The sequence below is a fragment of the Phyllopteryx taeniolatus genome, chromosome 21 (genome assembly GCF_024500385.1).
Source record: "Phyllopteryx taeniolatus isolate TA_2022b chromosome 21, UOR_Ptae_1.2, whole genome shotgun sequence".
NCBI classification, from domain to species: domain Eukaryota; kingdom Metazoa; phylum Chordata; class Actinopteri; order Syngnathiformes; family Syngnathidae; genus Phyllopteryx; species Phyllopteryx taeniolatus.
In genome coordinates, this window is record NC_084522.1 from 10,723,434 (window position 1) to 10,736,002 (window position 12,569).

Below are 12,569 nucleotides of genomic sequence, written 5' to 3' on the forward strand. Positions count from 1 at the left end.
ATCAAAAGGATGCTTGAAAGTGTCCAAAGCTTAAACCGGTCATGCTGTGTGTACTAGTATCACAAGAAAACACACCCAAATGATTAGAGGGGCGCCAGATAAGAACACAAATTGCCAAAGCGCATGTAAGGCACATAAAGTAAAAATAAATACACAAAGTGGGAAGTTGAAAGGCTGTGTGTGTGAGGTGACGGCGTGTTATGTAACAGAGATTAAAGCAAAGAAGGAATGGAAAGTGAGAAAGGCAAAACGAAAGTAGTCAGGTGGAGACGTGAAGGAGCACTTAAATCCAGATATATTTTATGAATACAGTACTGAAACACACAAGGAATTGGAAAAAGTGGTCTTTCTAACAGGATCATCATATTATTATTAGCCGCAACTGCTCTTCTGATTTAACATTAGAACAACTTCAGGTTTAGAAGAAAAGAAAACAGACAAAAAAATTTGGTTTCAAAATCGTGAATAAAATCAAGCCGTTGTCTCAAACGATGTGGGCATGTTTGGGGAATATGTGAAAACACGCCGAGTTGAAAAATTGATGGTACTTCGTCTAGCATCTTTATTATGCCGAACGCATACATACAGCTTTTGAGTCGCGAAAATAGATCTGCTTATCCCACCGGGTCGTCGCAGCACTTTCCACGCTGTAACGAGTCATTTTAACCAGGCCCCCCAAAAATGTCAGAAAAACTGAAAATCAGCTTTATGCTACAGCTTCGCAATTCAGTCCTACATAGTAGTTCTCAGTTTTTGTATTTTCAGCAATTATCTTCAAACCATACATAAAATAATACTCAAAATGTCTGTTCTTTCGTAACAGGAAAGTTGATTATTTGGGGGTCATTTGTTCTCAGCTAACACGTGTCAGCCTTTTTCCTTCCACTCCTCCCAATCCCTTCCTTCAATTCAACCATCTGTACATCCTTCACTCTCCCGCCCTTCCTCGCTGTCTCCTTTTGTCAGTGCCTGAAACTAATTCTCTCTTTCCTCTCTTCTGTGGGTTCAAGCCAGGTCTGTCCCTGCATCTGCCTTTGAGTGGGCTGACTGAACGCCCCAGAGATTTGGATTTGGGAACAGCGGCCCGAGACGAAAGAGCATGCACCTGCTATGTCGCGCACAGGGTCATGCACACAGAATATGACGTACTGTGCAGAGGAAAGGCGGGCCTCGTGGAAAGCCAAAAAGGAAGCGCTCTCTGATCCCAGCCAATTCATGCCAGTATATGTGTGTGCATAGTCATATCTGTATTGTGACAGCTCGAGGGCCTAATTCCTGGAAAGGATGGATAGGAAAATGAAAACCCGATACATATGGGCCAGCAGTATGTACACCTGCAGCAATGGTTGAGTAACACATTGCTCCATGAATTGGAAGACCAGCTCAGCACAGAAAGCATGCCATGTATTATTTGTTCGTGTGACACTATATGTAGGATGGCGTCTGACTGAAGAGTATTAAGTTGAATTAGTGTTCAGTGAAAAAAAGGCAGTGATGCACTCAAACAACTACACAGACACATGAATCATATTGCTATGGCAACAGACCGTACTGATTCGTCAGAGCTTGGCTGTCATGGAACAAAAAAAAAAAAGTAAAAATCAAGTCACCATGACAACCTAATAAAAGAAAAGCAGTCTATATGGTGAGCCAAGGTTGGTTTGGGTGCTGCACCGTCTAACAACTCTCTCATTGCTGAGATTCTGTTTCATACCCAAGTAGAGCCCTTTTGATGTCCATGCTCTTATTTCATTAATATTTCAAAGCACAGCATTCACCACCCTGCAAGTATGGTATATTAGCCTCAACTAAGTCGAGTACCATAACGCTGAATTCCGTTTTGTTTTTTATGCTGTTCCTTATGAGATTCGTGACACTCGCATCATTCCAAAGAGGAATAAAAACAACCACCTCTGGAATGTACTTAGCTTATGAGCATTTAAGATAAAATATGATGACATTTGGTTCATCCCAAATATTGAAGAATCATTATTGTGAAAAATCAAATGCGGACTAAACTAAAAAGAAAATATGTTCAGGCCTTAGAGAGGTTCCTCAGTTGTCCACCATCCAAACTTTTCATAAAATGAAAAGATGCTGACACAACTAAATACGACAGCTTATTTAGTGTCCCCTCTAGCTCATTGTCCTCACGGTTTGTTTTTTTCCATCCTTATACTGTCACGAAAACTTTTTAAAAAATATTTTTAATGCATTGCACAATTTCACTTCTGCATCTGACCTATCCAGAAGGCAGGGCCCAGGTAATGAGGTGCCTTGCTCAAAGGCACAAATAGCACTGAGTGCCAAAGCCAGTGGAGGGAATCAAGCCCAGAGCTCTTAGGTCAGAGGCTGTGTTCTCTTTCTCCATTATTTGTTGTCCATATTTGTCATTGCTTGAAAATAGAATTGTGCCGATCCGGTCACGTGAACAAAAATAAGGGCCATCACGTCATTTTCAGCTGATTGGTATCGGGTGAAAAAGATCTTTTTAATGCCTTATATTTTAAACGTCATGAAGTGACAAAATAGTCCTGAGGTACAAATAGTTTGCCAAACGGAACAGCAATAGATTCTTTTTATATTCCACAAAGTACACTTTCAGGTTGATGTGGTGGCGTGAAAAATACGAGAGCCAGAAAACACACGAGTGCTGGGATTCCACAAAAATGCGTATCGTTTGTTCAAACTGCAACTTTTAAGACCGGTTGTATTTGTTCAAACATGGACCAAAACAAGGAGACCACAAGTCAGCTTGCATTACGGGATACGCTGATTGACAAAAGACAAGAGGAGCGACATCAGTTGCATCCGTTCTATTAGCAGGCGTGCTGTTTAAGCGGCACCTTTACCTAAATGACTTCTACGACAACGTTGGTGTTTACTGTTTGAAGTCGAGTTATGCGTTTTACTTGTGCAATGTTGCATTCTGTGAATCTGATTCATTCCTATGAATATAAAAAAGTGTCATTTCGCGCTATCTTTCCTCCAATAAAAAAAAAAATAATTCAGACAGTTGAGACAATTTGGATGTGCTCTCTTATTTACTTCTTAATGCCTTGCAGATGTATCGGATGGGTACTCGGTATCGGCAGATACTCAAACTCAAGTGAATCGGACTGGGGTGTAAAAAAAAAAAAATATCATCAGGACATGCCGACTTGACTATATATCTGCTAATAACTAATATGATTTAGCTGTTATACCTCTAGTATCAATAATCTGCTAAATCGCTTACATAGTTTCCCATTTTATGGGACATTTTGCACTTGCATGCAAGCCCAAGGCTGGGCATAATCAAATCACAAAGCAGACTGATGAGACATGAGACAGATGTCAGAAACTTTACAGAGGGTGTAAGCAGATTTCCTTTCGCTTCATTTCTTGCCCTCGGGTAAGCGGAATTAGCACAGCTTCATTAACGCCCCGCTCATTATATGAGCGCACAGCGACTAACACGACATCAGTGGTGCATGAATATACACCTGTGAGCTGAAGCATACTGTATAGACTGTAGTATTAAGTAACACTAATACTTTTACTAACATTGACACTAGCCGGCCGGTCAAGTGGTGGTTATTTAACCTGCCTTAATCATACGCATGTGCAGCAATAAATGAGGTGCTGTGACTTTCATAAAAGTGTCAAATATGCGATAAATTTACATGATTGGCTACATCATATGCTCTCCACAAGTAATTACCACTAAGAATGAGATTTAAGTACGTACTTTTACTCATTTCCACCTTGTGGAGGGTGGAGGCATGGGCTAAGGAAGAATCCAATACATTTTAGAACAGATCTGGTTAAATTGCTCAGATTTGTGGTTTTTTTCCTCACTTCATTCCTTTTTGAAATTTTGAAATTTTCAGTAAATGCCAAAAGGGCTCTATTTGTTAAGTTTACTTAAGACCGTTTAAAGTGAATTCATAGATTTTTTTTTCTAAATACATTGTACATGTTTGCAGATATTTGCTGAAAAGGTGCAAAGACTGAGACCTATGTAGTACTCAACTGAGTAGCTATAGCGTTAAAACTGTTTATGACCATTTCAGTTTTCCAGATTTTTTTGGCCCGCGACTAAAACGGGGCCCAGTAACACACTTAGCATCTGGCATGAGTCCACTATATAAAAACTTGAGTGCCTTTGTTCGCATCAATGAGTACCTGGTGCAATTAACGAGTTAATTGCTAGGCCCATTTCTACCACTACCGTGTGCAATTAGCTTGACAGCCATGCCTATGCCACAAAAATACATCATCCCTGGATGCCACAGTTTACAGACCAGCTCGGTGTTGTTATTTAAATTCCCAAGCGAGGATGTGACACTGCGGTTAAGCCAGCTCCACGTCCACTGACTGAGAGGATCCCCGGTTAGCTCGCAAGTTAGCTGGTGGCTAGCGCCTCTTGTCGCGGAGTGGAAAGCCCTGCGACGACATGGTGGGATACATACAGGCTGTAAGCGGATGTGTAGGCATAAGATGCTAGACGAAGTAGCATCCATCTTTCAGCGGGGCGGACACGCCCACAGAATTTGAGAGTGGAGACAACAGATTTTTTTTTTCTTCTTTTAAGTCTCATTTTATATACTTGGCTATTTGGCATGGTGTGTCAAATTTAGAAAGACACTTATTTTCATTTTACAGAGACTTTAAGGTGAAATATTTGGTGCTATTAAATAGATCTTTGCTGAACGTTGCGCTTTACTAAGTGACATTCAAATAATAATCGGGAAATGTCAATGTTTAAAAATGACAACAATAATGTGCCTCACACCTACAATAATTTCAGAGAACACCAAAAGTGGCTTGAATGTGCATACCGTAAATGATATTAATGACTGGCACGTGACACGTCCTCTACTCACCGCCTGGTTCCTGTCAGGTAACCGGTAGTTGTGGTTCTGCAGCAGTCGGCAGCCATCCTTGGCGAGCCGCTGAACGGCCTCCAAGCCCAGTCGGGTGGTCAGCTCCTCACGGCCGCACACAGTCCCGCCGCCTCCGCCATCGTTGCCTCCACTTACTCGCAGAGCACACATGCCGCCCAGCTGCAATACAGGGGGCATGAACACATATCTCAACCCACAGTCCCAAGACATGAAGGAAACAGTCACAAATTTGCTGGCGGAATGGAGGTTCACTGTATGGGTCCAACGGAAACTGGACAATTGGGTCTGATCCAGAAGTATGTGATAACTTTCACTAAGCCTGTTTGAGGAAAAAGAAAAAAAAGTAATCCGGGTCTCTTTATCTATGGTATTCGTCTCTAAAGCCTCATTATTTCAAATCGTATTCATTCTACATTATACTCTGTAATTCCCTCTATCTGTTGCACTTCTCCCTTTGTCTCCATGTCGGCAGATCTGGCAGAGAAAGTGAGTGCGAGTGATTATCACCCTAAGTGGGAGTGGTCGTGCGTGTGTGTGTGTGTGTGTGTGAAGAGTGTGTGTTGGTTTGTGCGTCCCTCTCCTCTAATCAGGATTTAGAAAGTTTTACCCATGTTAGCTTTGCTGAATTAAGAGCAAAGCATACAATTATGAAAATGTTATTTTGTAAAAAAAAAAAAAAAAAAGCTAAAATACATAAATGTGCTGACAAAACTAATGCTCAATGTCTGCAAATGATGAGGGGAAATGTGTGTGTGTGTGGGGGGGGGGGGGGGGGGGAGTATTCGACTTATTTTTTAGGGAAAGAAGGGATGGGATATTTAATTTCCTTAAGAGTTGAGTAACACTTCCCGTGTGCTTATCTATCCCACAGCGCCGTGTAATAGTGGAGACTCACAACATGATGGCATCACTCCCACACATTTTGTTTACTACGAAAACACCCCCCACCGCAGCTCATCTGGGGGAAGGCCTGATAACACACGCACACACATGTGCGCACGCACACACACACAAACAAATCCCTTTAAGTGTTTGTTTACATTGTGTGTCACACTGTTTCTTGATCCCTTTTGTGTTTGTACATTTGTGAAAACATACACCACGGGAATTAATTTACAGACATCTGCTATTTTTCACATTTTGTAGTTTATGAAATACATCAGGTGTTAGCTGATGGTCAATTAGTAGCGGCAAAATAAAACAGTTTGCAATACAGTTTGACAATAAAATGTATCAAACAACTGAGCCCTTTGCAGATGTGTACAGACAAAGATAGATATACCAACCCCCTTTTTTTGTCCTTGTGGTGCAAAAGGAAAGTTTTGGGTTTAAAAAATATTTTATTTTGCAATTATAATGTGTGTGAATTATTCACAGATTTTTGCTATGCCCCGCAAATAGTGGGAGTATACTGTACTTTACTAATACTGGCTTGCATGTCTGCAACACAGTTCTGAGGTTAGGGGTTCAAATCTCAGCTCGGGCCTTCCTCTGTGGATTTTGCATGTCCTTCTGCGCTTCTCCAGGTGCCCCAGCTTTCTCCCACACTCCAAAAATATGCATTTTAGTTTCATTAAAGACTCTAAATTGTCCACTGGTGTGAATGTGTGTTTGAATGTTTGTCTATATGCGCTACAGAAGACGGATGGTTGTTTTACCGGGCTGGTCTCTGCACTTGGTGAGCGGACGGCTTGCTGGCTCGTCTCCGGCATGTCAGAGTCCTGCTCTGATACTGCAAACAATCAAACACAGGAGTCATGTAATACACATTTTTTTTTTTTTTTTTGGCAATTCCGTGTGGTGCCAAGAGAGCAGGAAAATACATTCTGACTCACAAGCTTTGCGCGTCTTTCGGGCAAGAGCAGCTGCCAACTCACTTTGTACCTATTGGAGAGAGCGAGAAAAAAAAAACAATGACACAGTAGATAACACCGTAACACATTGACTTACTGTGGATGTGAGCCTTTCTAGCGCGTTCATCTGAAGGATCTCACTGCAGACATCCCGGTTTCCCTCAGAGTCCTCCTCTGACCTTGGAGGGACACAAAAACAGATTCACTTATTTTATTGTATTCTGAAGAAAGACTGACCACTATGGCCCAAAAAAAAAACCTCCATAGTGCCCTGTTTCACTAACTTAAGAACTACAACCTTCACACTTTTTGTTAATGGTAAGATTACATAAGGAGAGGGCTCCTTTCTGTTTCAGGCTTTTGCTAAATTACATTAAATAGCACCATTGGCAGTAAATGGGAGTGATTGTGTTATTTGGTACATAATTGTAAAAATGGATTACTAGGAAAATTATTATTTGTGTCACAATGCTTTAGTTAAAACACTGTATGTCACAATATGGAATTAATTTTCTTTTTTATTATAACTTTAATTATTAGAATTTGTCAGAGTTGTTAACAACACTCTTCTCTGTGGTGTTTCAATTTTAGAAATATATTTTCAATTTACAAGGACTAACTGCTCACATAAATGTTTGTACATGACTATACACCCTGCTACTACATAAACTCTTCTGAGGGGGTTTTCCACCCCTGGTAAATATGTGAAAATGCAACTACATACATTACATTGTGTGAGATGTACATAAAAGTCCCACAGCAATAACACAAGCTTGGAGTTTTTTTTCTTGTCTTCAACACCGACCGGCAGAGTGCACTCGAGGGCCCCTCATCTAATACATTCACTTAGAAAAGTTTAGAATGGTCTTCCTCCTTAAGATTACGTCATCGTGTGTAATTAACACCCATGTAAAACTTTGAGGATTTTAAATGTCTTTTTTTTTTGCTCTCCAGGCACAACAGAGCAGCACCAGTGGAGGATTAGCAACGACTATCTCTTGCAACGCCTCCATGTTTTTTCATAAAACATGGATGCCGCAAGGTGTAATCATGTTCCAGGATGTAGCGCATGCACAATCTAACCCTGAATAAAAGAGTACTCGTACTGAACAGAAAATATATCATGTGAGTGCCGTTAACCCGTAGCAATTATACCTTTATGTGGTTTCGCCGTTATAACGTAACCAGAACTTCGATGTGGCCTGCGAAGAAAGCATGTTTGTGACCCCTGGGTCACCTAACCTACATTTGCCTTAACAGAAATTTGTGATGTTGCTTTTTCTTTTTTTTTTTGATGAATATATATAAAACAATATATAATTGATGGATTGGTTTTAGCATGTTTAATAAACTGAAGGTCAAAGTGCTCCCACATCATTAGACTTTTCTGTACCAGCACTTGGTGGGAAAGGTGCGCACACCCCTTCCTTGGGGTATTTGTATAATTCATCCAAAGTGCTATGGTGCATGAAGATTGCAGTGGGAACAAGAAAATTAAACATACATTGAGAAGTAATTTATTTCACTGAGAGGTGCAGTAAATTATCCAATGGACTCAAAGCTAAAGTTATAGTTAACACCAACACACTATTATGGATTATAAAGCATTATAATAAATTTGCAATTGTCAGCTATTCCTACAGTATATGATGCAGGCACCCTGTCATAATAGATATGGAGGTGCACTAAAGAAGCAACAGCAAGCCCAGTAACAATCAGTTTGGCATTTCACACGTGCATAACATTCTTAAACATTATGGATGCCCTAAAATCATGAGTGCTTTGAAAAATATCTCCAGAAAGGATGTTAAACAAAAGCATACTTGTGCATTATGCAGGCGTCACAAGCAGATTGATGATTTATCTGCGAGTGTTTTCAAACGTGACACCAATAGATTATTAAGAGAGACAGACGAAGGACATGAAGGGGGAGGGCGTGTGTGCGGTGGAGAGACAGCAGGTGCCGGCAGAGCAAAAATGCAGCAATCAAAGGGAAACAGCGTGCAGTCAAAAGCGCCAGACCGAGTGAGAACGTTGAATACATAATCGCATCTGTACTGACGATCTGCACAGATTATTTGGGCTCATAGTTAAGATAAAAGGAGGACTAGATGAGCTACTGTATTAGATATATGCATGCCTTCCTATAGCCCAATGTATAAGGGTAAAACTCCTAACTAAATATAAACAATACTTCCATCCATCCATCCATTTTCAGTACCGCTTCTCCTCACTAGGGTCGCGGGCGTGCTGGAGCCCATCCCAGCTATCTTTAGGGTGAGAGGCAGGGTACACCTTGAACTGGTCGCCAGCCAATCGCAGGATATAGAATACAGCGATCCAATATTGAATTATTATTTGCAATTATTGGCAGATTTTTGCTATTCGTGGCAGCGCGTGGTCCCTAACCTCCAGCAAAGGTTCACTGTACACTGTCAGGGTGCCCTAACTGCACCTTTTGCAGACTGACACAGATGAAAATGCTGATGTGGTGTTGTGTTTATAAATGCCACACATACTACTTCTTGCTCATTTGTCTGAGTGACAGATTGAGTTCAGTGGCAGCCTCAGCAGGAATCCCACACACCATAGAAGCAAAGCAGAGAACTTCAGCTGGCACGCGCTGGATGTGGAGGTGTGTGTTTGTGTGTCACACACAAGCACACCGAGGGCTTGGAACCCTGAAAACGATTTGGATTCGTGCTGGAATTAGAGGAAGATATTGGAAAGTGTATGAGGGAATATACCGTGTATATTGTGTGTTGCGGTTCCTGACTGGTCGTCACAAATAAACAACCATTTGTACTCACATTCACACCAAGGCCAATTTAGAGTATTCAATTAACCTAACATGCATTTTTTGGGAATGCGGGAAGAAGCTGAAGTACGCGGAGAAAATAACCACAAGCACAGGAAGAACAGGAAGAACTCCACACAGGAGTTCGCATCCATCGTCAGGTACGAGACGTCAGTAAAACTGTTGACACTTCAGCTCCGTAAGCATCCACAAGATTAACGACAGAAATGTGTTTCACTTTACTCTCTTTTTTTTGTCATTAAAGATGGGTGATTGAAAAAGTGTGATAATAAACATACAAGGGAAACTGAACTTATTGCAGTATTGGAAATGGTCTGCCTGCTCACAAATGCACAATAAGTTTATTTGACCAGGCATCAGGCATCTTTTCAAAGGGAGAGTGGTTTTACTTTCTTTTTTTTGTTTGTTTCGTTACACAGTGATTCATTTTCATTTTATACTTGTGTGACATGAATTTTAAATTAAAACAGTCCCTGTACAGTTAATAACAGCTAGCGTCTGGAGTAACTTCAATCATTTCTATTATTTGTTTTGCAACAAGGAGCATTCTGTCGCTGTTCCCCTCCTATTTGAAATACATCAATAATCCAGCAACAGGGCACCAAATTGACGTCTGTTTAAAAGCGAGAGCTGTGGATCAATCGAAATGCTAATGGTGTTGTCACATCTCTGTTACTGACGGACGGAACATCATCCAAAATGCTGTTCTGGTTTGGCGTTGGGACAGAATTGGTTGGTTTTGCTCAAGAACCAAAATGGCTGTCACTTTTCTAGAATAAAATGAAAATAAGAGACCATGTACAGAGGCCCACCTGTACAGCCTCCTACGCCGTATGTGTAAGAGACTTTGCATTATTGTCATCAAATCGATTGATCTCTTCAACATCCATCCCAACCCATCTATTGAACCTAAGCCCCAGCAATCCATCCCTTGTACAGTCCGATTTTAACGGAGACTTACGGGCTGTTGGTTCTGTCTCCTGAGCGAAACTGGACATACGGAGCAAGTTGTAGGAGGAGCCTAACAGCCTCTGGCCAATCCGCTTCATTGGCACGAAACTCACAGGAGGTCGAGTCGCACTCCTCGAAACTGAACTGGTAGTAAGTGTTGGAGTCTGAGAAGACAACGCGCTGGTCCACTGGCAAGACAACACACAGTCATACTAATGATAAGCAATTATTACAAAAAGACAATATTCTTGGCAAACTTAACATTTATCACATGAGCAGACAATGGAATTTTAGGATTTACCAGACAGGAGGACTCCCAGCTCCAGCAGCACCTGCCAGACGCGCACAGCGGTGGTCCGACAGCGCACGTACACACACTGCTCACACAGCCACTGCACGAGCTCCACACCCACATAACTGCGCCTGTCAAACGCAGCTACGTTCATTGTGGGATTCCATGATGCATACGCATTAAACCTGCTCATGATGATCATGTCTTTCCCATGAAATGATTATCCATCGAGCCTTTCAATTTTCTGGAAATTATTACAATAATTCCCCCAAAATGTACACTTGCTATGATACCTAATGTAAATGTGCTCTTCACTTTAGTTTTGCATACATCCTTAGTATACTATTGCGTAACTACATTATTTTCCTGCATGCAGCTTGACTAAAAGGCTAGAACTAGGATCTACTCTAGACTGGTTAATCAGTCATTATACTTCATTACATACATTGATCAATTCCTATAGAAAAACACACACACACACACACGTGTACCGTATGATTCTGGCCAGGTGTATCTTGTCTTTAGCTGGATATGGTCCATGCGACAGGAAGCCATTTCTCACAGCTCGGCCAGCACAAGGAAAACTCTGGGAGCATGACTGAGGCACACACACAAAAACACAAAGAGAAACACAACTTGGAATTTTTGTTCTCAAAGGCTACATTTGATTTTTAAAAACCGACAGATGCACCAGGTCATTTATATATTGGGGGCGGGGGGTATTGAAAATGTGGAGATAAAATTTGTAAAACATGTTTATTTTAATAATAAAATAATTGGTAATTCTCATTTTTTGAATTTTTATTATTCACCCTTAATCTAAGTATTATTACTTGTACAAATTATAATAAATACAATTCAACAATTATTAAATGAGATAAATGAATTCATTACATTTTAATCAACCAATTTTTTGGGGGGGGGGGGGCGATTAAAGTAATGCAACAAATAATCCAGTGCTCTTCATAATATAAATGCTCGGCGGGCCATGCGTTTCTGTTGCTATTTATTATCCAACTCTGGACCATTGTAGACTTGAGTTTGCCGAAATAATATACACTACTGCGATGTGATTCTCAGTGTTCTCCTCCTTATTTTGTCAACACTGCATATTGACACAACAAGTGAAAATGTTTTATGTAATATAAAACACATTTTCATTTGTTGATAAACACATGTTTATCTGGGTCAGTACGGTGCAATTTTCTGGTTCGTGGGTCACATCACGGTCAGGAGATCTGGGTTTGAATCTCTGCTGGAGCATCTCTGTGCTTTTCTCCACATCCCCAAACATGCCTGTTAGGTTAATTGAAGACTCTAAATTAGTTGTAGGTGTGAATGTGAGTGTGATTGATTTGTTTGTCAATATGTGGCCTGTGATTGACTAGTGATCAGTCCAGGGTGTATGTACCCTGCCTTTTGTCGCAAAGTCAACTGGAATAGGCTCCAGCTCACCCTTGACCCTAATGAAGACAAGTGGCATTGAAAAATAATGAAAGGATGCTTCATGTGAAAAAAGACAATGGCGCCACTTTACACTAAGTTATCCTTTTAAAGGGTATATAAAAGGTTTATATTGTAAGTAGGTGCTATTAATACTTTATAAATCATGAATAAACTGTATCTATTCCGTGCAAACTACTGTCACACTTTATCATCACTTTCTTTATAATTTCATAAAGCATAAACAAATTTGTTATTAACCAATTCATCAAAAAATGTTTTAACCTTTATATGGGTAACCCTATTGTAAAGTGGAAAAATGT

The 12,569-nt window shown here is 40.6% G+C and overlaps 1 protein-coding gene across 2 annotated transcripts in view; it reads right to left on the reverse strand.

Annotated features, from left to right (window-relative positions):
* The window catches only part of rapgef5a (Rap guanine nucleotide exchange factor (GEF) 5a), a 41,442-nt gene that overhangs the window by 21,003 nt on the left and 7,870 nt on the right, over window positions 1–12,569 (reverse strand). Inside the window, exons 3-9 of one of the 2 annotated variants that reach the window (XM_061759662.1) lie at window positions 11,295–11,401; window positions 10,813–10,934; window positions 10,522–10,699; window positions 6,840–6,921; window positions 6,725–6,773; window positions 6,548–6,621; window positions 4,824–5,048 (exon numbers count right to left, since the gene is read on the reverse strand). In XM_061759662.1, the coding sequence (XP_061615646.1) occupies window positions 4,824–5,048; window positions 6,548–6,621; window positions 6,725–6,773; window positions 6,840–6,921; window positions 10,522–10,699; window positions 10,813–10,934; window positions 11,295–11,401 (837 nt within the window). The remainder of the gene's footprint in view (window positions 1–4,823; window positions 5,049–6,547; window positions 6,622–6,724; window positions 6,774–6,839; window positions 6,922–10,521; window positions 10,700–10,812; window positions 10,935–11,294; window positions 11,402–12,569) is intronic. The other variant, XM_061759663.1, reaches the window with a different exon arrangement.